Source organism: Petromyzon marinus, unplaced genomic scaffold, assembly GCF_048934315.1.
Source record: "Petromyzon marinus isolate PM22_M1 ecotype Great Lakes invasive population unplaced genomic scaffold, UKy_Petmar_22M1.pri1.0 PM_G_Scaffold_11, whole genome shotgun sequence".
NCBI classification, from domain to species: domain Eukaryota; kingdom Metazoa; phylum Chordata; class Hyperoartia; order Petromyzontiformes; family Petromyzontidae; genus Petromyzon; species Petromyzon marinus.
The window spans coordinates 4,903,040-4,929,603 of NW_027422662.1; the positions used below are offsets into that span (position 1 = coordinate 4,903,040).

Here is a 26,564-nt window from a genome sequence, read left to right on the forward strand (position 1 = left end):
CTCGGCTAACCCCTCCTGTTACCTTTGCCTCAGATACGCCTCCTTCCCCGATTGGCTGTTACCTCTGTGGCTGTACCCGTGAAACCCTTGCAATGCCAGAAGGTGTCACTTTGTCATGTCAGTAGACGTAACCCTGACATTACATCTATATTAGAGCAATTAACTAGATTGTTGCTGCAAGGGGTGCACTAATAAGTACGTAGCTCAATATGGCTTTTATCAGCCCCTCTTTAGCCACTGTTTGTTTTTTATGCCCCCTATTCAGCTGACGTAGTGATGCCAGACACATTATCTGATACACGAGCCCGTTTACGAAACAGATTTTCCTACGATGAATGTTGTGTCGGCCACCGTGTCTCTGGCCGATGTAACCCCCCCCCCTCCCGAGTGTGAGAGTGTATACCGAAGAGCGCTCGTGCTACGTGCAATGCACGACCACTCCATTCCACCATTTCCATTCCTCCGCTCTAGCAATGAATGCAAATTTTGGCTGATGGTTTTTTTTATCTAGATTTGAAGTTTTCGTGACTGCAGGGATCCATACTCTTTGTTTTTTTTGGTAAAGTCATCACGTAGTGTGTAGAAAATACAATCAATTAAACCACATGACGTTTCGATCGCAACACAAGCGACCGTCATCAGGTGGAACAGAGGAACAGATACAGCAGGAGAACTGCTGACATAAGAGAAAGAGCTGCTGCTGCAACAAGAGTTTATATCGGATTTTGGTGGGCTCAACCCAAAGGTAAGTGGGCAGAGCTAGAGAAGGAATTTGTATGTAAATGTGAGAGATTAGCGTGTCATTGTGAGAAGGTCCCCAGCCACCGGAGGTGGAGGGGATCCTGTGCCTGGGCTGCCTCACAGACATTTAGCCCGGTGATGTACTCGGAGAGTCGGAAATAACAGCTGAAACAGGCAGGTAGGATGGAAACATAACTGTCAGTTAATAACATCCTTACACGAGGAGGCCAACGTCTACGAGATCTACGTGCAGGCGCGCGACCGGGGGCCCAACTCCATCCCCGCATACAGCGAGGTGCTCGTGCGCATCCTCGACGTGAACGACAACGCGCCCGACGTGCAGGTGCTCGTCCTCGGCCAGGGCGGCGGCAGCGTCACGGACGACGCGGCCGTCGTCGGCGTGTCCGAGGGGGTGCCGCCCGGTGCCTTCGTGGCCTTCGTCCGCGTGAAGGACCGCGACTCTGGCCCCAACGGGCGCGTGAGTTGCACGCTCGAGAGCGCGTCGGCCGTGGGGTCCGGCGCGACGCTGCCCTTCGCCCTGCACGCCTCGGACGGGGGCGAGGTCTACGCGCTGGTGACGGCGACGCAGCTGGACCGCGAGGCGGCCGCCGAGTACAACCTGACGGCGGTGGCGCGGGACAACGGCGTGCCGCCGCTCGTGTCGGTCAAGACGTTCGCGGTGCGCGTCACGGACGAGAACGACAACGCGCCGCACTTCTCCCGCTCCGCCTACGAGCTGCACGTGCCCGAGAACAACATCCCCGGCGCCTACGTGGGCTCGGTGAGCGCCAGCGACTCGGACGCGCAGCAGAACGCGCAGGTCGACTATTCCATCGTGGACTCGCAGATCGACGGCATGTTGGTGTTCGCCTACGTGTCCATCGAACCGGCGAGCGGCGCCCTCTACGCCCTCCGTGCCTTCGACCACGAGCGCACGCGCCGGCTAGAGTTCCGCGTGCAGGCGCGCGACAACGGCGCGCCGCCTCTGCGCGGCGAGGCGGCCGTGGCGCTCATCATCGGCGACGTGAACGACAACGCGCCGGTGGTCATCGCGCCGCCGCTCGACGCCAACGGCACGGCCGACGTGTACGTGGCGCCGGGCGCCCGCGCCGGCACGCTCGTCACGCAGGTGCGCGCGTCCGACGACGACGGAAACGAAAACGCCCGACTGAGCTACGCCATCGTACGTGGCAACGATTGTGGCCTCTTCCGGATCGACGCCTCCGATGGGGTCGTGCGCACGGCGCGGGCGTTGCCCCACGAGCACGCGCGGCACGAGCTTGCCATCGCCGTGCGCGACGGGGGCGAGCCGGCCATCACCGCCACGGCCACGGTGCGCGTGCTCGTCACAGACGCGCACCCCGAGGGCCGGCTCCTGGGCAGCTCCGGCGACGATGTCGGTGGCAGCAGCGGCACCGGCGGGGGCGGCGCCTTCAAGACATCGTTCATCGTGATCGTGGCGCTGGGCGCAGTGTCGTGCGTCCTGAATGTGGCCATGGCGATGATCGTGCTGCACTGCAAGCGGGAGAACAAGGAGTTGCGCATCTACAACTGCCGCGCGGCCGACGAGTCCAGCGCGCGGCCAAGCCCGCGCAAGAACGACGTGATGCTGGTGCGTGACGAGCTCGAGGCGGCCGCCTGCAGCAAGGCGGGCTCCGATAGCGATCCGGCATCCGTCATCGCGCTCGACACCTACGAGTACCGGTCGTTCCTGCCCTCGGAGGCGGCGGACGCGCGTGCCGGTCTGACCTGCTGCTCGGCGGCTTCGCGCAGCCTGCCGCACAGGTAAACGATGTGAGACGCCCCCCTTTTTTAAGTTACCGCGCGGGCCCGGGGAGGCCTGCGAAGTAATCTCCGCTGAGTTTTCACTCCGTGACTGCCCTGGCAATAACTTAAGAAATATTGAAAATCAATCGTCCATCACGATTCATCATCTCCCCCCCTCCACCAAGTGTGCGTTACGCACAATGCAGCATGCACGGCGAGGGGGAAATACAAAAAAATTCTATACACATCTCCATAGACTGTCCACGTAATTAAATTTCAATCAAGTATAAAATATGTTGGGCCATAGTTGGCATTGTGTATGATTCATTGACTTTGCTGAAATTTCATCTCCATGCATTTTACTCCGGTTATCAATTATAATGTAATGGTGGTCGCATTTGTCGCTCGGACAGGCGAGGGTTGAGCAGCACGACACGGGGGGGGGGGGGGGGGGGGATTCCCACGAGTCCGTGGGATCTGCTGGTGGCAGATGTTTAAGAGACTCAGAAGCGGATATAATGAGGCACATTAGAAGAATACGGATTGCCACAATTACGCAATACGAATCGTGCTGAGATCCGGGCACTCCTTTTGGCGAACTTAATATACGTTTAAAAAAAACACGAAACACGTGGTCCCAGCGAGGACCCATCTTCAAAGGTGGAGTATTTGTCGCGTTGGCCAATGGCCTGGCCGTTACCAAACCAGTCGGCGGAGACCATCACAGACGTGTTCCTTCATGGCTACGTATTAGACAAAGGCGCCCCTGAATGTCTCTTGACAGACCAAGGCAAAAAAATGTTCGTCGAAGCTGTTGAAGGAGGTTTGCGAGCATTTGGGTACCAAAAAGGTGGGTACGTCGCCTTATCACCCCCAGACGGATGGTATGGTAGAGAGGTTACGCAGAACCCTGACTTCGATGTTATGCCAACGTGTCAATGAAACACAATCCGACTGGTACACTTTCCAGGTGTGCTCGCAGCATACAGTTCCGCCCCGCATGCTTCTACTGGGTTTTCCACGTTCTTTTTGATGTATGGAAGGGAGCGTGACCCACCGATTGATGTGCAGTTAAAACCGCTGGAGAAGTGTACTAGGATATCGGACCCTAGCACATGGGTGAGAAGCCGGGCATGTGTGACGAGTGCGGCAAGACGTTTTTCTCGCGCTCGGCCTATAATTATATATATATTTTTCTATTCTGCTTGTGTGTTAATCTATGTATACCCCGGATATTTTAAAGATGGCAATTCTCCTGCTGTATATCATACTGCTGTCCCTCCCGGCCATATCTAGTGCCACACTCAACTCTACAAACGGCTACCCTCGTTACTTTGCGTCCATACTTGTTGCTCGATTTGCCACTACACCTGCAAATGAAACAGCTCATAGACACTTCTACACTCCATCATTGTATCCTTTTAAACCCTATCTTTGTCCCATTACTTCACCAGCACTCCTTTCAAACTTCATTCTGCTCTTAAAAATAACACCATCTGCGAGCTGCTGCTATTCGTCCAAGGTTCACCGCTCTTCATCCTTTCACGGAAAATACTTGTGCAAACTATTAATTCTACTTTTCTTATTTCTGGGTGGTATTGAGCTTCATCCTGGCCCAAATATAAAGAACTCGTATAATTCTGTAGATTTTTCTGGCAGGAAAGGTGTTGGTGTTCTACATGTCAACATCAGAGGGCTTGTGATTGAATTAAGTCAACTAAAACTAGAAGTGGCAGATCTTTACCTGGACATTTTTTGCCTAACAGAAACATTTCTCACTCCTACCATCAATGACTAGCAGATTACGATTGAACTACAACCTTTTTCGGCTTTACTGAGTATCTAAAGGAGGTGGAATTGGCATCTATGTTCGTAATACTATTGCATGTTCACCAGCTCACTCCTTGTTTAAAAAATGTTGCTTTGAAGGTTTGGCTCTCAGAATAACTCTCCCAAATAATCAACAGATATTGGTAGTGTGCTGCTATAGACCGCCTAGTGGGAAGGATGTTGAAGCTGCATCGGCACTGAGAGAGCTTTTTGGGGGCCTGCCTAAAGGTGAAATAGTTTTAGTGGGTGATCTAAATTGGATTTGGCTAAACTCGCCAGCCATGGCCACAAATTTTACAGATGAATTTAACCTGTTTCAATTAATAAATGTCCCCACAAGACCCAACCTAAAAAATCCGGGACAGTCAACTCTGCTTGACATCCTATTGACAAATGCCCCTCACAATTTCGCACTGACTGGTGTTCTGGGTAATAACCTTAGTGATCGCTCCTTCATTTTTGGGGTGAGATCATCAGCCAGACCCAAAGCCCCTGCTAAAATTGTTGAGAAGCACTCTTTGAGGCACTTCAGCACTCAGGCATTTACTAATGTGCTTTACTCGGATATTGACAAGGTCTGTGATATCCCCAACCTGACTACGGCTTGGGAGACTTTCAGGTACAGTGGTCCCTCGTTTATCGCGGGGGATACGTTCTAAAAATAACCCGCAATAGACGAAATCCGCGAAGTAATCAGCTTTATTTTTTACAATTATTATACATCTTTTAAGGCCGTAAAACCCCTAACCACACACTTTTAAACACTTTTCTCAGACAGGCATTAACATTTTCTCACATTTCTCTCTTATTTAAACACTCTCAAAGTTCAAACTTTCGCAGATTTAAAAAAATAAGTACAATATTAGTAAATGAAACCAAAGATCAAAACCTGTTTTCAAGCCCAAACATTTTTGTAAATCTGGCTAGCCGAACGCATTTTGTACTCCCTTAGCTAATCAGGACGCAGAACAGATGTGCGGTTCTCCCTTAGCCAATCAGGACGCCGAACACAATGCGCGTTCATACTGTACGCAGGAAAAAAAAGCATGCGAAATTTCACTAAAAAAATCTGCGAAACAGCGAGGCCGCGAAAGGTGAACCGCGTTATAGTGAGGGACAACTGTACACGTTTCTGCAAATTCTTAACAAACATGCTCCATTGGCTAGATTTAAAACTCAAGGCAACCGCCCACCATGATATTATCCTTTGATTACAAAGCTCATGAAAACTAGGGACAAGGCTTGGGCATGTGCTCAGAAAAGTAATTTGGTAAATGACTTGCTAGAATACAGGATTTTAAGGAATAGATGCATCAAAAAAGTACGGCATGGAAAAAATGCCTACTTTTCCTCCATTCTCCTGGAATCACATGGAAATGCCAGGATTTTTTGGAAAACATTCAAATGTATCGAAAAGGCATCCAAAACAGATAATCTGCCCGTTGAGCTTAACCAAAATGAGGAATATTTTTCAGTTCCCAAAAAAATAGTTGACAATTTTAACTTTGGTTTAACACGTAGGCTTTCGCGACCAATATCCATAATAAAGGTTTTTGGGTTAGATCGCGTTATTTATAAATGTGTCGTAACCCTCCACCACCCGACACGGCCAATCAGCAAAAAAGTGTCACGTTGACAAATGACAAATAAAGACAAAAAAATAATTAGCCCACCGGTGTGTTGAAGAGTGAATCCACAACATTTACAGTTTGAGTACGACGTTTCGCTGGTAAATACATCCAGCATCATCGGGTAATTCGCCAGAATGGTAAAGCCCTCGCTTGCTCCCGGTTTTAAATAGAGCAGCAGGGTGACGTCATCATTTAACTCATATCAGGTGCAGTGATCAGAGGCGGAGGGTATTGTAATTATATAATCGATTAGTAATCAGTCAATGGTTATGATTAGTAATGAGTTGTAGATTAGTAATTAGTTGTAATGTGTGTTAGTGATTATATGCTATTTTAGTAATCCGTTAATTAGTATGTGTTTCCCCATAAGGAATTGTAATGTGCATTCATATTCTTAGCTCCCTCGGCAAAGCCACGCTGAAGGGAAACAGGAAAACAACAAATATATATTTTATTATTTTATTGCTTCCCCCCAACGCGACTCCACCAAAAGAGCCAAGAACATGAATTACTGCAGTCACGAAAGCTTTAAATTTAAATGTAATGTGTATTATTTAATAATACGCTTCCAGGCCGCACTAAGCCTGTAGCTGTCAGAGCGATTAAGGTTATTTTTATTCCTCTCAATTTCAATGGATTCTTTAATTAGTCTTTGCCAGTAATAATTAGTTTTACACAACACTGCAACATTATCAAAATCAATTGAGTGTCCTTGTTGACAAGCATGTTCTGCCACTGCCGACAGTTGTGTTTGAGATAATTTAATATTTCTCTGATGTTCTTTTAGTCTTACACTGATGTTACGCCCCGTCTGTCCAATATAGCATCTGCCACATAAACAATTAATCCAATATACACCTTCTGTTGATAATTCAGGTAATGCGTCTTTAGTGCAAGATACTAGTTTTTGAATTTTGTGTACTGTACCAAATCTTACTGTAATGTTTTGCTTTTGCAAAACACGGGCTAATTTGTCAGTTACTCTTGAGATATATGGAATTTTTATTGTTTTAACAATCTGATCGCTTTCAGCAGTATTGCTTTGCGATCGTGATTTGGCATTCAGTGCTGTTAATTTGAGCATTATTGTAGCCATTCTGTCGTGTTTGATCTCTCTCACTAGACTCTCACCATCTGACACTGTTTTAGCCCGATGTATGAGCGTCTTGATAAGAGAGGATTTCTGAGCTGGATGATGATGTGAATCTGCATTCAGATAGGCATCAGTGTGCGTTTGCTTTCTGTAAACGCTGTGTGTTATTTTACCATTTAGGCCATGTCCAAGCAAAATATCTAGGAATGGGAGTGTGTTATTCACCTCCATTTCCATGGTGAACTGGTTGGCCAGGTTTTGTGCATTGAGATGATTTAGAAAATCATTAAGTGTATCTTTACCATGTGGCCAGACAACCAAAGTGTCATCCACATATCTAAACCAAAAGGATGGTTTTAATGTGCTCGAGGCAAGTGCTCTTATTTCAAAGTGTTCATGTACAAATTTGCTATAGCAGGGAATAAAGGAGAGCCCATTGCTGCCCCTTCCTTTTGTTTAAAGAAATCCCCTCTCCATAAGAAGTAAGTGTTATTCAAACAATGGTCAGCAAGTTTCGGAATATCTTTTGGTAAACCGGTATTCTTTACTAGTGTATCAAGTAATTTAAGCGATTCGCTCACTGGAACCTTAGTGAATAGAGAAATCACATCAAAACTTACCAGAATATCATCAGGAGTAAGTTTAATATATCTAATCACATTCACAAGATGTTCTGAATTTTTTTTATGAATGAAGATGTCCTACCGATGTAGGGCTGTATTTGTTTGGTTATATATTTTGCTAATTGATATGTGGCAGAGCCAATTGTACTATGGGTCATAATGGGATGCCGATTTTATGAATCTTTGGTAGCCCATAGAGTCTAGGTGGTTTTGAGGCCCTTGGATTAATTTGGTATTGCTCATTTTTAGGGATTAATGAATTTGCAATTATTGCAGTGGTCTTCATAAAATCGGCATCCCATTACGACCCATAGTCAGTACAATTGGCTCTGCCACATATCAATTAGCTTAAATTGCTTGATACACTAGTAAAGAATACCAGTTTACCAAAAGATATTCCGAAACTTGCTGACCATTGTTTAAATAACACTTACTTCTTATGGAGAGGGGATTTATTTAAACAAAAGGAAGGAGCAGCAATGGGCTCTCCTTTATCGCCTGCTATAGCAAATTTGTACATGGAAAACTTTGAAATAAGAGCACTTGCCTCGAGCACATTAAAACCATCCTTTTGGTTTAGATATGTGGATGACACTTTGGTTGTCTGGCCACTTGGTAAAGATACACTTAATGATTTTCTAAATCATCTCAATGCACAAAACCCGGCCAACCAGTTCACCATGGAAATGGAGGTGAATAACACACTCCCATTCCTAGATATTTTGCTTGGACATGGCCTAAACGGTAAAATAACACACAGCGTTTACAGAAAGCAAACGCACACTGATGCCTATCTGAATGCAGATTCACATCATCATCCAGCTCAGAAATCCTCTCTTATCAAGACGCTCATACATCGGGCTAAAACAGTGTCAGATGGTGAGAGTCTAGTGAGAGAGATCAAACACGACAGAATGGCTACAATAATGCTCAAATTAACAGCACTGAATGCCAAATCACGATCACAAAGCAATACTGCTGAAAGCGATCAGATTGTTAAAACAATAAAAATTCCATATATCTCAAGAGTAACTGACAAATTAGCCCGTGTTTTGCAAAAGCAAAACATTACAGTAAGATTTGGTACAGTACACAAAATTCTAAAACTAGTATCTTGCACTAAAGACGCATTACAGAAGGTGTATATCGGATTGTTTATGTGGCAGATGCTATATTGGACAGACGGGACGTAACATCAGTGTAAGACTAAAAGAACATCAGAGAAATATTAAATTATCTCAAACACAACTGTCGGCAGTGGCAGAACATGCTTGTCAACAAGGACACTCAATTGATTTTGATAATGTTGCAGTATTGTGTAAAACTAATTATTACTGGCAAAGACTAATTAGAGAATCCATTGAAATTGAGAGGAATAAAAATAACTTTAATCGCTCTGACAGCTACAGGCTTAGTCCGGCCTGGAAGCGTATTATTAAATAATACACATTACATTTTAATTTAAAGCTTTCGTGACTGCAGTAATTCATGTTCTTGGCTCTTTCGGTGGAGTCGCGTTGGGGGGAAGCAATAAAATAATAAAATATATATTTGTTGTTTTCTTGTTTCCCTTCAGCGTGGCTTTGCCGAGGGAGCTAAGAATATGAATGCACATTACAATTCCTTATGGGGAAACACATACTAATTAACGGATTACTAAAATAGCATATAATCACTAACACATTACAACTAATTACTAATCTACAACTCATTACTAATCATAACCATTGACTGATTACTAATCGATTATATAATTACAATACCCCCCTCCGCCTCTAATCACTGCACCTGATATGAGTTAAATGATGACGTCACCCTGCTGCTCTATTTAAAACCGGGAGCAAGCGAGGGCTTTACCATTCTGGCGAATTGCCCGATGATGCTGGATGTATTTACCAGCGAAACATCGTACTCAAACTGTAAATGTTGTGGATTCACTCTTCAACACACCGGTGGGCTAAAGTAGTGAATTATTTGTCTTTTGTCAACGTGACACTTTTTTTGCTGATTGGCCGTGTCGAGTGGTGGAGGGTTACGACACATTTATAAATAACGCGATCTAACTCAAAAACCTTTATTATGAATTTTAACCTTCATTTTTCTGAAGCTGGTAATCTTTTTGATAATGTATTGGGAGTCACCCCTGCTCATGCAAATTCCTACACCCCTGTCCAAACATTAAACAAATTTAGTTTCCAGCCAATCCACGAAAGTAATGTTCTGAAACAACTGTCCTACCTCAAAGGGTCCTCCTCTACCGGAGGAGATAGTTTTCCCGTCCTTGCTCTACTAACTGTTGGTCACCTAATATACAAACCTATAGCCCATGTTTTCAATCTGTCCATCAAAGAAGCATCAGTTCCTCTAGAATGGAAACATTCCTATGTCCGTCCACTTCACAAAGGGGGCCCTAAAGATGATCCCAATAACTACCGACTGATCTCAATTTTGTCCCCATTGATGAAATTTGTTGAAAAATTATTGAACTACCAAATTAGCAGTTTCCTGTCCACCAACAATCTACTACATCTAAAACAATCTGGGTTCCGAAAAAAATACAGCACCCCATCTGCTGCATTAGACTCTCTGAATCAAATTTACAGTAGCCTTGATCATAAGCAGTTCTGTGCCTGTCTTTTTCTTGACCCTGCCCAAAGCTTTTGATACAGTAAACCACAACACCCTGCTTAGTAAACTAAGTTGCCTCGGTTTTTCCGAAAACACAGTACAATGGTTAAAAAATTACCTCTTTTCTCGCACCCAAACTGTATTCACAGATCGTTGGAGGTCAAACAGTGTTAAGATAACAAAATGGGTTCCACAGGGTTCCATCCTCGGCCCCCTCTTGTTCTCTCTTTATGTCAATGACTTGGGCACTGACCTGGATCATTCCAGGATAAATCTTTTGCTGATGACACGATACTGATTACTGCTGGCCGCTCTCCAGATGACGTGATTGCTAAGCTCCAGGGTGATTTCAACAAACTACAACATCAGCGAGTTGCTCTTAAACTAGTCCTGAATTCCTCCAAAACCAAGGTGCTATGCTTCTCACCGGGACTAAAGCAGGAAGTTATTTTTCCCCAATTACATTCCTTAAATAATTATCAAATAGAGCAAGTCAAGATCTATAAGTATCTTGGGGTCATCCTGGATTCAAAACTGAATTTTGAAGATCACATTGATTATATTGGTAAAAAGACAAATAAAAATTGGTTTTCTGTATCAGCACAAGCACTGCTTCCCCCCAATGTTCCGTTTGGAAATGATAAAAGCTACCATACTGCCTCTACTTGACTACTGTGACATCGTGTATAAATCAGCCCCAAGTACTGTACTGAAGAAGCTTGATTCCATCTATCACTCGGCCTTAAGATTTGCATTGAACTGCCCATATAGGACTCACCACTGTGATCTCTACATTGGGTCAAACTTAACATCTCTTAATGTTCGACGACTTGTGCACCAGATCTTATTTATTCACGATGTACTTACAAAAAATCTGCAGACTACCTACTGGATCTCCTCTCTGTTTCAAAGAACAAATTTGACCTCAGGTCTTCGCTCATTTACCAGCTTCACGTTCCCTATTGCAGTACAAAAACCGGAGGAAGGGCCTTTGCTATTGATGCCCCCAGGGTCTGGAATGCTATTGCCAATAAACTGCAACTTGAATCACTACCTATGAGATCTTCACTCAAAACTGCTCTAGAGGAGTTGTACACCCCTAGCTGCCACTGCTATTCAGTGACCTAAAATATGGCTCTCGGGTTTGATGTTACATATTAATGTAGTTTATTGTTAAAAATTTGGTCACAGTCCCTATGATCACTGTTACATTGCATTTATGGCTTTTATTTTGGTGATTTCGAAAACGTTTTTTTGGTTTGGCCAAGTTTTTGTTTATTGTAGTACGGAGTTAGACTGATGGCCTTAATCTTAGTTGTCTTGTGGTTGTTATTGTTGTTGTTGTTTGACTTGCATCCCACTGGGATTTTTGCACACAGCGTTGGTGTACGGTGCTATTTCAGGAATATTTTGATGGTTTTTTTTCCTGGATTTTCTGTTTGCACAGTGACATAATCACTTTAAGATGTTTTCTTGTTCATGTTTTTGTTTTTTGTTTGTTGCGGTTGCACCCGATTCAAGAGCCGAATGGTTCACAGGGCTATACCAAATGGAACAAAAAAATGGAACCCCTTACGCCTTACCCTACAGCGATTAGATGAAGCTAGAGAGGCATCTGGGGGAACTCGCCCTTGCGACAGGCGGCCAACGAACGGCTCGTCAAGCCTCGCCAGTCCATTACCCTATGGACGCCAGGAGACAAGGCGTGGCTCCACTACCCCCACGTCCCGTTGGGTACCTCCCCGAATTACATGGCAGGGCCGGTCGAAGTGGTGGAGGTGCGGAGTCCGCAGTGCGTGCGGATTCAGTGTGGTCGCCGCGACTGGTTTGTGTACCTGTCATGGCTAAAACGTTTTTTTCCGCCTGACGTTAGTCTTTTATCGCCACTTCCTGAGGGCCGGGTGTCTGGTCAGGCCGAAGAGCTGGGGCGCACGTCGGCTGACGTCCTCCCTCAGGACAGTTTTATTGTTCCGCCCGCAGGGTCCAAGCGCCTAAAGGGGCCGACGTCACCGGTCAGACCGGCCCGGGGGGAACGGGGAAATCCGGAGCCACCATCGCCTGACCTCCTACCACATGAGGGTTCTTCGGCTCAGGAGGTGCTGGGCTCGTCGAGCCTTCTTCTGGCTGCTTCCGTAGCCGTCGGTGGACCCGCACCCTCCTCGCTTGACGGGCCGGCATCAAGGACTCAGGCAAAGACGGTTCGATTTAAATGACCATCCTCCGGCGTCGATGTGCACCTACACCCATGGTCCGCGACCGCGACTCGAGCCAGATGGGTCAATGGCTGACTCGGGCTCGTCTTGTGCTCGAGTGCGGTGTTTTATGTGCGGGGTGGCTCGTCCATTGTCAATAATTGCATCCAAGTTGTTTTTCTCTCTTCCTCCATCCTTTCTTCTCTCCTTGGTTCAAATTATTGGTTCTTCCTCGGTCTGGATTATTTGTTGTTTTTTTTTTATTTAAAGCTTTCGTGACTGCAGGGATTCATATATTTTCGTCATATTTTTGTTTCCCTTCTACGTGACTTTACCGAAATAATAAAAATATATTTTATATTATATTTTTGTTTCCCTTCTACGTGACTTTACTGAAAGAACCAAGAATATGTTGTATTGTTCCCTTGTTGCATTCTAGGTTGGCGGCCCACACATTACATTGGTTTTATGTCGGTCAGCCAAGACGGCTGAGTTTCATAAGGGGGCGGGGGGGGGGGTGATATAGAGACCTAAATGGCGTCTCTACGGCGTATATGCCGACTGCAACTACAAATGGTAATGGTGTGTGCACGTACCTCTCGAGGGAGCCGACGAAGACGTGGCGGAGAAGCAGGCCCCTACGGAGCAGGGTCCCGTCGCAGAGAGGGAGAGGGCATGTGCCAACTCAGGGGATTAAAGGGGGCCCGGAAACGGAGGCCCCGGAGGACATGTGATGCTGGCTCTGGTTCCGTCTCGAGAGACCGAAGTGGGGGCGTGGCCGGAGGTGCAGCGAGGCCACGTCTCTAGGACTGTATGTGCTTCATAGCACATAGGATGTTCTTATGCACTGTGCTAGTTGCGCACCACTGCCAACGAATGCTGTATCGCCAAATTATGACGCGAGTTACTTATTTGCCAGTCATAAAAAAACATTGGATGACAACGAGACATGACAATTATTAAAAAAGCCATCAACGACCACATGGGGGCCCACCTTGCGGGTGAGCCGTATTGCAGCTCAGTGGGGTTCGTTCCCGGTACGCAAGTTGAGCCGGATGGCTTTGCAGCCATTGCCATCATCATCATTGGATTAACCTATCAACCATGGACAGGAAGGTTTTATCCTAGCCAGGCGTGGTGGCCCATGCAAGCCTTTCAATTACATATACGACAATACGGCATGTAAACAAGTAATTTGGCGATACTGCTTCTACGTTGGCAGCGGTGCACAAGGACAACAGAAACTAAAACTCAATGCATTCATCAATATCACTGCAGCCTTAACAGAAAAAATATATGCCAGGCGACGTTTCGGGCAACGGCCCATATTCATATCACATCAAATGTGTTGATGGTTTAATTAAAAGTGGTTCGTCCGCAAGCAGGCGCACGCATCACTCGCCTGATGAACTTGGAAAGTTCCGCACGCGCAGCAGCAGCGTAACACTTGAAAGTCGACCATGCTGGTATCAATAACGAGCATGAACTTGTCAAGACACCAAACCGCGACAAGAGGCGATGTGGTGTAATTATAACGCTGATAACGACGCCGACGACGTTAACGCCCTGCCCGACGAAACTTTCCCGCCTTTGCTAAAGGGCCCAATGATGACGTCACGAAACGCGAGCGAGCAAAGACGTAATTTCGCCCGAAGGGAAATGACATCACGCGTGAGCTGTTGAGTGGAAGTAAGTCCAGGTGTAGAATTTTGACTTCATCATGACCGCGGTAAAATGCACCGATTGTACACTGATGTGATGATTCTTTTGCGTAGTGTATTATACAGGGTGTTTCAAAACGATGGACCCAATTTCAAAGCAGTATATTTCACGATGGCAACATTGTAATTGTAACATGTTGCCATCATGAAATATACTCCTTTGAAATTACAAACGGTTTAATGAGTTATCAAGTTTTACTAACCATTTTATAAATGCTCTATGTGCCCTCCACCTGCTGTAGGGACAACATCGAGACGATAGTTGAATTCGTCCCAAATGCCTCTCAAAGTGTCTTCTTCCACTGAAGTCACCGCTGCCGTGATTCTGTTAAGGGTCATCCATATTAGTCGCTAATGGTGGCACAAAAAGACGGTCTTTGACGTATCCCCACAAGAAAAAGTCGCAGGGTGTGATGTCTGGGGATCTTTGGGGCCAAGAGTGTAGCGCCAAGTCTTGGGGTCCCGTGCGACCTATCCAACACTGGAGGCAGTGTGTCTTGCAAATGACTGAGGCTAGGGGCTGTTTGTGCACTCGGAGAAGCGTCTAGCGGTAATCATTTGAACCTTTATGCCCCGCCCTTTCAAGCGGTAAGATTTTCTTTCATGGGGCCAGTTTCGTGGTTGCAGAGATATAGCGATTTCAAATCGGGAGAATTTTTTTTTTCGCACCCTGTATACTCTTTTTTTCGTCGACCAAGGAACCCATGTCTAAGAGAAAGTCCTAGACTCTAAACATCTGATAGTTGACCCTCTTTGGTTCCAACAAGGCTGATTCTGGCTGATGCGAGACTCAATGTCGAAACCGACCCAGAGTTTGCCTGGGTTTGAGCCAAATGCCCTCTGTATGACCGATGGGATGTTTAAATAAATACTTTCTTTTTTTATCTGGAGATGTTCTTCGAATAAAATTTTGATTTAAAGCTTTCGTGACTGCAGTAATTCATATTCTTAGTTCTTTCGGTAAAGTCACGTTAAAGGGAACAACAAAATAATAAATTATATATAAAACAATAAAACAAATTCTCACGACGTTTCGACCATAACACAAACGGTCGTCTTCAGGTCTGTTGGTTTGCATAAATTTATTTTTTAACGGTGCATTTATTTATTTATAATAAAAAACGTTAGCGCCACGCGCAGCGATTTGGCAGTTTATTTAGGACTAGTCCATCTATATTCTGAAAAGAGGAGGGGGGAGACGAATTTTTTTGTTTTATATATAATTTATTATTTTGTTGTTTCCCTTTAACGTGACTTTACCGAAAGAACTAAGAATATGTTCTTCGAATGTTTCAGTTGAAATTTGACCCATGGCACTTTGATTTTCTGAGGCATTAAGTTGCACTTAAATGAAAGATTACTGTCATTTAACTGAACATATTTTTACGGTATTTTACTTGTTATTAAATTTTGTACTTTTTGATTGTTGAAAGGTTTTCTGTTTCCCAATAGCACCGATTTGCTAACTATTCATATACCAATTAAAAACTGGTCATCAGAAAACATAAAAAAATATAATTCTAATCAAGGCCCCATCATGTAGAATGCGGTATTCAACTTGTATTATCCCCTCTGTGACCCATGCTCTTTGAATAAAGGCCATTGCTTGAAATGTCGCATGTTACATTTTTTATTTTAAGACCACTTTTTGACGAATTCTTTTTTTATAATTGCTAACCATCGTATTTAGACATTTCTAGAGTGAGTGATAAGACACTTCTAGAGTGAGTGATAAGACACTTCTAGAGTGAGTGATAAGACACTTCTAGAGTGAGTGATAAGACACTTCTAGAGTGAGTGATAAGACACTTCTAGAGTGAGTGATAAGACACTTCTAGAGTGAGTGATAAGACACTTCTAGAGTGAGTGATAAGACACTTCTAGAGTGAGTGATAAGACACTTCTAGAGTGAGTGATAAGACACTTCTAGAGTTAGTGATAAGACACTTCTAGAGTGAGTGATAAGACACTTCTAGAGTGAGTGATAAGACACTTCTAGAGTGAGTGATAAGACACTTCTAGAGTGAGTGATAAGACACTTCTAGAGTGAGTGATAAGACACTTCTAAAGTGAGTGCTAAGACACTTCTAGAGTGAGTGATAAGACACTTCTAGAGTGAGTGATAAGACACTTCTAGAGTGAGTGATAAGACACTTCTAGAGTGAGTGATAAGACACTTCTAGAGTGAGTGATAAGACACTTCTAGAGTGAGTGATAAGACACTTCTAGAGTGAGTGATAAGACACTTCTAAAGTGAGTGCTAAGACACTTCTAGAGTGAGTGATAAGACACTTCTAGAGTGATAAGACACTTCTAGAGTGAGTGATAAGACACTTCTAGAGTGAGTGATAAGACACTTCTAGAGTGAGTGATAAGACACTTCTAGAGTGAGTGATAAGACACTTCTAGAGTGAGTGATAACACACTTCTAAAGTGAGTGCTAAGACACTTCTAGAGTGAGTGATAAGACACTTCTAGAGTGAGTGATAAGACACTTCTAGAGTGAGTGATAAGACACTTCTAGAGTGAGTGATAAGACACTTCTAGAGTGAGTGATAAGACACTTCTAGAGTGAGTGATAAGACACTTCTAGAGTGAGTGATAAGACACTTCTAGAGTGAGTGATAAGACACTTCGAGAGTGAGTGATAAGACACTTCTAGAGTGAGTGATAAGACACTTCTAGAGTGAGTGATAAGACACTTCTAGAGTGAGTGATAAGACACTTCTAGAGTGAGTGATAAGACACTTCTAGAGTGAGTGATAAGACACTTCTAGAGTGAGTGATAAGACACTTCTAGAGTGAGTGATAAGACACTTCTAGAGTTAGTGATAAGACACTTCTAGAGTGAGTGATAAGAAACTTCTAGAGTGAGTGATAAGACACTTCTAGAGTGAGTGATAAGACACTTCTAGAGTGAGTGATAAGACACTTCTAGAGTGAGTGATAAGACACTTCTAAAGTGAGTGCTAACACACTTCTAGAGTGAGTGATAAGACACTTCTAGAGTGAGTGATAAGACACTTCTAGAGTGAGTGATAAGACACTTCTAGAGTTAGTGATAAGACACTTCTAGAGTGAGTGATAAGACACTTCTAGAGTGAGTGATAAGACACTTCTAGAGTGAGTGATAAGACACTTCTAAAGTGAGTGCTAAGACACTTCTAGAGTGAGTGATAAGACACTTCTAGAGTGATAAGACACTTCTAGAGTGAGTGATAAGACACTTCTAGAGTGATAAGACACTTCTAGAGTGAGTGATAAGACACTTCTAGAGTGAGTGATAAGACACTTCTAGAGTGATAAGACACTTCTAGAGTGAGTGATAAGACACTTCTAAAGTGAGTGCTAAGACACTTCTAAAGTGAGTGATAAGACACTTCTAGAGTGAGTGATAAGACACTTCTAGAGTGAGTGATAAGACACTTCTAGAGTGAGTGATAAGACACTTCTAGAGTGAGTGATAAGACACTTCTAGAGTGAGAGATAAGACACTTCTAGAGTGAGTGATAAGACACTTCTAGAGTGATAAGACACTTCTAGAGTGAGAGATAAGACACTTCTAGAGTGAGTGATAAGACACTTCTAGAGTGAGTGATAAGACACTTCTAGAGTGAGTGATAAGACACTTCTAGAGTGAGTGATAAGACACTTCTAGAGTCAGTGATAAGACACTTCTAGAGTGAGTGATAAGACACTTCTAGAGTGAGTGATAAGACACTTCTAGAGTGAGTGATAAGACACTTCTAGAGTGAGTGATAAGACACTTCTAGAGTGAGTGATAAGACACTTCGAGAGTGAGTGATAAGACACTTCTAGAGTGAGTGATAAGACACTTCTAGAGTGAGTGATAAGACACTTCTAGAGTGAGTGATAAGACACTTCTAGAGTGAGTGATAAGACACTTCTAGAGTGAGTGATAAGACACTTCTAGAGTGAGTGATAAGACACTTCTAGAGTGAGTGATAAGACACTTCTAGAGTGATAAGACACTTCTAGAGTGATACGACACTTCTAGAGTGAGTAATAAGATACTTAGAGTGAGCGATCAGACACTTCTAGAGCGAGTGATAAAACACTTCTAGAGTGAGTGATAAGACACTTCTAGAGCGAGTGATAAGACACTTCTAGAGCGAGTGATAAGACACAAAGGTGCATCTATTGTAGCGACATCGTCTCTGGTTTACACATCTACCGGGTATCCACTTGACTCTGTATTGTCTCGGAGTAAGTCCACCAACATTTCCACCAACTGCTGGAAGTTGCCTCGCTCTGCCTCACAGTTAGAATTCTCCTCCTGCTTCATGTTGCCTCCATCGATGTGAAGGTTCCATTTTGGAGTTGAATCTTCATCTTCACATTTTACCTTCACTTCTTCGCTCTTCACCATCACTCCTTCACATTTCACCTCAATACCTTTAATAGTGTCCAAGCTGGGATTTTCTTCCGGTTCTTGTTTCATGAGGGATGGGCTCATGGCGGCACTTTGACTTTCACAAGCCGATTTCAGACTCCACTCCTTGTGGATCTTCTGATACTTGTGTGTTTTCTGGTGTACTTTAAGATGTGGTGACTGTGCAAACGCCTTCCTGCACAGAGTGCACCTGAAGGGTTTATCTCCCGTGTGTGTTCTCTGGTGTATTACAAGAGCAGATGACTGTAAAAATGCTTTCCCACAAACACTGCACTTGAAGGGTTTCTCTCCCGTGTGTGTTCTCTGGTGTGTTACAAGGGCAGATGAATGTGCAAACGCCTTCCCACACACATTGCACTTGAAGGGTTTCTCTCCTGTGTGAGTTCTCTTGTGCCGTGTCAAATTTCCAGTACGATCCGTGCTGTATGCACACCGGTCGCAATGTTGCCTTGTAGTACTGAGCTGCGCCGAGCGCCTTTGCTTCATCAGACCAATTCTGCAGAGGAAGCATCAGAGGAAGCATCAGCTGCAGACAGAAAAAATAATATCCACACCATCTACACGTCAGTATCGATGCACAGAGGAAAGCATATATACACAGTAACCGGTGACTTACACGTCTATACTTATTAATATATTCATGATATAGTGGAAAAGTGTCCCAAATTCATCACACGGGCTGTTATGGCACAGTTTAACACGTAGGCTTTCGCGACCAATATTCATAATAAAGGTTTTCGGGTTAGATCGCGTTATTTATAAATGTGTCATAACCCTCCACCACCCGACATGGCCAATCAGCAAAAAGTGTCACGTTGACAAAAGACAAATAATTCACTACTTTAGCCCACCGGTGTGTTGAAGAGTGAATCCACAACATTTACAGTTTGAGTACGACGTTTTGCTGGTAAATACATCCAGCATCGGGCAATTCGCCAGAATGGTAAAGCCCTCGCTTGCTCCCGGTTTTATATAGAGCAGCAGGGTGACGTCATCATTTAACTCATATCAGGTGCAGTGATTAGAGGCGGAGGGGGGGGGGTATTGTAATTATATAATCGATTAGTAATCAGTCAATGGTTATGATTAGTAATGAGTTGTAGATTAGTAATTAGTTGTAATGTGTGTTAGTGATTATATGCTATGTTAGTAATCCGTAAATTAGTATGTGTTTCCCCTATAAGGAATTGTAATGTGCATTCAAATTCTTAGCTCCCTCGGCAAAGCCACGCCGAAGGGAAACAACAAAACAACAAACATATATTCTGTTATTTTATTGCTTCCCCCCAACGCGACTCCACTGAAAGAGCCAAGAACATGAATGCCCCCCCACCCCCACTAGCTCCACCACTGTCACACACTGGCATGGTTCACAGGTGGTGGTGTGTCCACACCCACGCCTGGCCACCTTCACCTGCTCAGTATTAATGCTTACTCACTCCACCAAGTAGTTAATTGAGGATCAATCAACACAGTCGAGGCTGCATGTCTCTCTCTCTCCTCGTGTGGATTTCCTTCCCGATCCCCCGGTTTCCCCTCTACATGTAGAGAATGAACACCGCCACACGTCTAGAGTGAACACCGCCACACGTCTAGAGTGAACACCGCCACACGTCTAGAGTGAACACCGCCACACGTCGAGTGAACACCGCCATGCGTCTAGAGTGAACACCGCCACGTGTCTAGAGTGAACACTGCCACGCGTCTAGAGTGAACACCGCCACGCGTCTAGAGTGAACACCGCCACGCGTCTAGAGTGAACACCGCCACGCGTCTAGAGTGAACACCACCACGCTGTTGACAAGCCTCACCTTCTTCTTGGTTCTTTCGGTAAAGTCACATATAATGGAAACAAAGTAATAAAAATAAAACATAATAAAATAAAATAAAATTATCATGAGGTTTCGGCCACAACACAAGTAGCCTTCTTCACGTGAAGGAACAGAACTGTCGGGACAACAGCGCTTCAATGAACGCTGCTAAGATTCGGTGCGTCTTTTAAGCTAGGTGAGAGAAGTGAAGCGCCTTGAAATAGCTGAGGGATTAGCTTGTGACTGGTCACAGAAACAGCTATGTTAAAGTCAAAGTTTACATATCAACAGAGGCATGAAGTATATGGATGCTAAAGGGCTGCAACTACCCAACTATCATACAGGAAACCAATATGAAAAAAAACTAAGTCTAAATTACATCAATATAATAAATGTACTCAATATATTCTTCAATAAGCTGAGCTATTAACACAAATCAACTGGGTATACACTACACTATATAATGAATACTATATAGTAAACCAATAAAAAACTAAAATATAAACTACCTCAATGTTATCAATAAACTCTATATACTCTCCAATCAGCTGAGCCACCAACAATAAATCGTTATATATCACAATGCCATATGGCGAAAAATTGGGTGGCGGTTTCTTCCCCTCAACGTCAGCACCACGGACAGCGACGAGCCCCGTTTAGACGGACGAGTCCATCCATGCTCGGAACGGAGGAGGGGGGAGAGAAACAGCCACGATGCGCTGTTATACTCCATGTTATAAACCATACCATTAACCGTGGTGTGCCAGCGAAAGAGCTGCGGTCTGAAGGTCACCGTAAAATACAATTAATTAAGAGCCGAAATGGTTTAAAACATCTTTCCAATGGTTACTAAGCCAGAATCCATCTTCTCGGTTGAAATTGTCTCTTTGCTTGTATATGTGGATGGCCTCATGAACGAGTCTCTCATGGTAGCCGGTTGGCTTGCAAAGAACCTCCGTCTTGGAGAAGTCAATGTCATCTGAGCCCACTGAATTATAACAGTGATTTGCCAGGGCAGAGGAGTTCGTCCTACCGTGTTTCAAGTCTGCTTTATGTTCGCGGATGCGGTCCGAGATATGTCGTTTGGTTTCTCCAATGTAGCTGCTACCACAGAGGCACTTCAGTTTGTAAACACCCGGGTACTGTATGTCTGGAACAGCATCTTTTACAGATGGAACCAGATCACGGATTTTATGTACTGTGTTGAATCAGACCTGGATCTTGTGTTTATTCAGGATTTTGGAGATCTTTTTAATGACCCCTGCAATGTAGGGTAAGGTGAAGGTTTTGAGTGGCTCCTCAAGAGGATCCTTCTTCATGACTGGAGTGACGGCTTTGCTGATTGTGTAGTCGGAGTAACCATTAGCCCTGAGAGCCTGGTGTACGTGCTTGAGTTCACTGGCAATGTGTTTCTGGTAGGAAATGCATTGGGCTCTATGGTTTAGAGTCTTGATGAGGGAGTTCTTCTGGGATGGGTGGTGGTGGGAATCCGGTTTCAAGTAAGCATCTGTATGGGTAGCTTTCCTGTAGACAGAGTGGCTCATTGAACCATCAGGTCTCCTTTTAATTAAGACATCCAAAAAGGGTAGCTTGCCATCTTTTTCGACCTCCATGGTAAATCTGATGGCTGGGTGTATGGAATTGATGTGGTCGAGGAATTGGTCTAGAGCAGGCTGGTCATGTGGCCAGATGACAAAAGTCCGTCATTTGTTGTGTGTAGGGAGAGGGAGATGGGTCACTGTGTGTGTGCAATATAAACGGAGTTAATCCTTTTGTTGCGTAGACTTTAACATAGCTATTTCTGTGACCAGTCACAAGCTAATCCCTCAGCTTTTTCAATGCTAAATTCTCCTGTTTGATTTGTACTAGGTGCCTCTGTGGATGTGTAGGCTTTGACTTTAACATAGCTATTTCTTTGACCAGTCACAAGCTAATCCCTCAGCTGTTTCAATGATAAATTCTCCTGTTTGATATGTAAACCCCTTGGTCAAGGTGCCTCACTTATCTCAACCAGCTTAAAAAGACGCTACGAATCTTAGCAGCGTTCAATGAAGCTCTGTCGTCCCGACAGTTTTGTTCCTTCACCTGAAGAAGGCTACTTGTATTGTGGCCGAAACGTCGTGAGAATTTTATTGTCTTATTTTATTTTATTCTTTTATTCTCATTCTACGTGACTTTACCGAAAGAACCAAAGAAGATAAATCCTTGCAGTCACGAAAGCTTTAAATCGAAATTTAACCGCCTCTACGGGGAGGGATTCCACACAACCTTAAGATCATTCAACAAACTCCGGGACAACAAAGCTCAACTAATCGAGTCTCTCACCTTTCTGAAGAGATGCCGCGACTCTAAGGTAATACCAACCGCATTTACACTAACCTCTGCTGCTGCAACTTCTGTCAATGCAAAACGAATTCCAGCTAGAACTAGCTTCGCTCTTATCTCAGAAAAAATCAGACTTACACGCACCGAACTTGATCAGTTAGACAAGACACTCAACAAATCACACTTAACATTGACAGCAACAATGTCTACATCGGATTGGGAACATGTAGACAATATGACTGCCTCTTCAGCTGCCACTGTCGACAAAATATAGGGAAAATTTGATTTCCAAATTCAATCACCTCTCCAACAAAAAATCGGATCCACACACCGAAAAGATAGACGTTAACAAAGTCATATTAATCGCAGTAACAGTTCCATTTCTGATGGCCTGAAATCCGTTTTAGCTAAAGGTCTAAACTTTGCTGTCACACCGAGACACATCCCAGTTAATGATATCATTGCCCATGTCGACGTTGCACTCAAGGGCTTGAGTCACATCTCTGCAGACGTAGCAAGATCTGAAATCGCTGCAACCCTCAAAAACGCTAAGATGCCACCAAGCAACATCAGCAAAGATGAACGCTTTGAATAATCTCAATTAAAAAAGAGAGATGATATTGTCATCCTCTCAGCCGACAAGGGCAATGTCACTGTCATCATGGACAAAACAGAATATAACAACAAAATTCAAGAACTACTCAACGATGGCAGCTATACAAAAATAAAAAGAGATCCCACCAACAGCCTGGTTACCAAAACGAACAAAATCATCTCTGATTCAACAGCATTAATTGATCAGACCAAACAGTTCTCGTTGAAACCCTCTGCTGCCAGACCACCAAGATTATATGGCCTTCCAAAGATACACAAAGTAGATACACCCTTCGTCCCATCGTCTCTACTATCAACTCCCCCACCTATAAACTGGCACGTTTTCTTGCTGATATACTGCGACCTTTCAATGGAAAAACCACCTCTGCGGTACTAAATTCTACTCACCTGGTATCGACAATCAAAGGCATTTCCCTGTCCCCAGACGACCTGCTTGTCAGTTTTGATGTGGTGTCCTTGTTCACCAAAGTTCCGGTACCTGACACCATCGCAATCATTGAAGACTTGGTTCATCAAGGACTGCATACTGATGTACCCCCCTGGTGAGACATTGCTTAACCAACACATACTTCACCTGGAATGGAACTTTCTACAAACAGACTGAGGGCACCCCAATGGGCTCCCCCCTGTCTCCGGTTGTAGCCAACGTATTCATGGAAAAATGTGAAGCTGGCGCCATCCAGACTGCCACTCTACGCCCGACCTTATGGAAGAGGTACGTGGATGACACTTTTGTCATCTGGCCACATGGCCAGCCTGCTCTAGACCAATTCCGCGACCACATCAATTCCATACACCCAGCCATCAGATTTACCATGGAGGTCGAAAAGATGGCAAGCTACCATTTTGGATGTCTTAATTAAAAGGAGACCTGATGGTTCAATGAGCCACTCTGTCTACAGGAAAGCTACCCATACAGATGCTTACTTGAAACCGGATTCCCACCACCATCCATCCCAGAAGAACTCCCTCATCAAGACTCTATACCATAGAGCCCAATGCATTTCCAACCAGGAGCACATTGCCAGTAAACTCAAGCACGTACACCAGGCTCTCAGGGCTAATGGTTACTCCAACTACACAATCCGCAAAGCCATCACTCCAGTCATGAAGAAGGATCCTCTTGAGGAGCCACTCAAAACCATCACCTTACCCTACATTGCAGGAGATTACTAAAAAGATCTCCAAAATCCTGAATAAACACAAGATCCAGGTTCGATTCAACACAGTACATAAAATCCGTGATCTGGTTCCATCTGTAAAAGATGCTGTTCCAGACATACAGTACCCGGGTGTTTACAAACTAAAGTGCCTCTGTGGTAGCAGCTACATTGGAGAAACCAAACGACATATCTCGGACCGCATCCGCGAACATAAAGCAGACTTGAAACACGGTAGGACGAACTCCTCTGCCGTGGCAGATCACTGTAATAATTCAGTGGGCTCACATGACATTGACTTCTCCAAGACGGAGGTTCTTTGCAAGCCAACCAGCTACCATGAGAGATTCGTTCATGAGGACATCCACATACACAAGCACAGAGATAATTTCAACAGAGAAGATGGATTCTGGCTTAGTAACCATTGGAAAGATGTTTTAAACCATTTCGGTTCTTAATTGTATTTTACGGTGACCTTCAGACCACAGCTCTTTCGCTGGCACACCACGGTTAATGGTTTGGTTTATAACATGGAGTATAACAGCGCATCGTGGCTGTTTCTCTCCCCCCTCCTCCGTTCAGAGCATGGATGGACTCGTCCGTCTGAACGGGGCTCGTAGCTATCCGTGGTGCTAAAGTTGAGGGTAAGATTCCACCCATTTTTTCGCCATATGGCATTGTGATATATAACAACTTATTGTTGGTGGCTGAGCTGATTGGAGAGTATATAGAGTTTATTGATAACATTGAGATAGTTTATATTTTAGTTTTTTATTGGTTTACTATATGGTATTCATTATATAGTGTAGTGTATACCCAGTTGCTTTGTGTTAATAGCTCAGCTTATTAAAGAATATATTGAGTACATTTATTATGATAGTTGGGTAGTTGCAGCCCTTTAGCGTCCATATACTAAATGCCTCTGTTGATATGCAAACTTTGACTTTAACATAGCTATTTCTGTGACCAGTCACAAGCTAATCCCTCAGCTATTTCAATGCTAAATTACCCTGTTTGATATGCAAACTCCTTTGTCAAGGCGCTTCACTTCTCCCACCTAGCTTAAAAGACGCTATGAATCTTAGCAGCGTTCATTGAAGCGCTGTCGTCCCAACAGTTCTGTTCCTTCACCTGACGAAGGCTACTTGTGTTGTGGCCGAAACGTCATGAGAATTTATTTTATTACGTTTCATTTTTATTTGCATTACTTTGTTTCCATTCTACGTGGTGACTTTACCGAAAGAACCATGAAGATGAATCCCTGCAGTCACGAAAGCTTTAAATCGAAAGCCTCACCTTGTGTTGTTGTTGTGGGCAGGTCGTTTCTGAAAACTAGAGCGGTATAGCAGCTCAAGCGGGCTTGGCCTGGTAACAAAAGAAAATTAAAACTGCGCGAATATTTACAATAAAACAAAGTTACAAAGTGGCTAGCCGGGTGAAGACAAATTAAACTTAAGCGAGATAATTAAAGTGAATGCAATCAGGTGAGGGGAGGCAAGGCCCCACGTGGCTAGGCCCCGCGTTGTAAAGTTCCAACCTGGACATCGATTCCCATGCTCGCTGCTACTCAACTGACATCCCTGAGAGAGAGAGGGAGGCTCTACGTTGGTAAACAACAACAACCACAACCACCACCACAACAACCACAATCGCAATGAGAATTTCTCACCTCGGATTTCAGTGCAGGAAGCGATAGCTTCCTGTTACCTCGTGACGTCACGCGGCAGCAGGTGACATGACGTCACATCCGGGGTACGAGACACGCTCCTCCCACAATGAGCTGCTCCGTAAATAAAAAAATTAGAGTATGATTAAATTATGTTAATGTGACATGCGATATATAGAAGGTGCTGAACCCATCGCAATAAACCCGCGACGGCTTTAACGGACACATTATGTTAATGAGCCGCCAGTCACTGGGCGTAGCTTTGCCCAAATAAGGATTGCCACTGGAACGATATCGGCAGTGACCCATGCGGAGGGGACGTCACGCTCAAGAGCGCGGTGGACAGG

General features: G+C 44.3%; 2 protein-coding genes across 3 annotated transcripts; one reads left to right on the forward strand and one right to left on the reverse strand.

The window, feature by feature from the left end:
* The first annotated feature begins 331 nt into the window (after nt 1-331).
* On the forward strand, nt 332-15,838 carry LOC142908978 (protocadherin-17-like). The gene is made up of 3 exons (XM_076059664.1): nt 332-367; nt 968-2,526; nt 12,294-15,838. Exons 1-3 carry the CDS (start codon nt 332-334, stop codon nt 12,373-12,375), a joined length of 1,677 nt encoding a protein of 558 aa, XP_075915779.1. The 3' UTR covers nt 12,376-15,838.
* A 251-nt stretch (nt 15,839-16,089) lies between these two features.
* LOC142908946 (uncharacterized) lies at nt 16,090-26,286 on the reverse strand. 2 transcript variants are annotated; one of them, XM_076059628.1, is made up of 4 exons: nt 26,221-26,286; nt 25,848-25,916; nt 23,779-23,869; nt 16,090-19,136 (listed from the first exon to the last, which is right to left on the reverse strand). In XM_076059628.1, the coding sequence occupies exons 3-4, from the start codon at nt 23,799-23,801 to the stop codon at nt 18,410-18,412; spliced, it is 750 nt and encodes a 249-aa protein (XP_075915743.1). In that variant the 5' UTR covers nt 23,802-23,869; nt 25,848-25,916; nt 26,221-26,286; the 3' UTR covers nt 16,090-18,409. The 2 variants fall into 2 exon arrangements, 1 of the variants encoding a protein (XP_075915743.1); XR_012932041.1 differs by lacking the exon at nt 23,779-23,869.
* Between the last annotated feature and the right edge of the window lie 278 nt (nt 26,287-26,564).

Excerpts from the sequence above, each read along its gene's own strand:
- LOC142908978 (XM_076059664.1), top strand. The coding sequence starts at position 332 with ATGAATGTTGTGTCGGCCACCGTGTCTCTGGCCGAT. Across the intron at positions 368-967 it reads CCACCGTGTCTCTGGCCGAT|GCCAACGTCTACGAGATCTA; the intron begins GTAACCCCCCCC and ends TTACACGAGGAG. Across the intron at positions 2,527-12,293 it reads TCGCGCAGCCTGCCGCACAG|GGTCCAAGCGCCTAAAGGGG; the intron begins GTAAACGATGTG and ends TTCCGCCCGCAG.
- LOC142908946 (XM_076059628.1), bottom strand. The coding sequence starts at position 23,801 with ATGCCTTTGATTGTCGATACCAG. Across the intron at positions 19,137-23,778 it reads CCTTTGATTGTCGATACCAG|AATTGGTCTGATGAAGCAAA; the intron begins GTGAGTAGAATT and ends CTTCCTCTGCAG.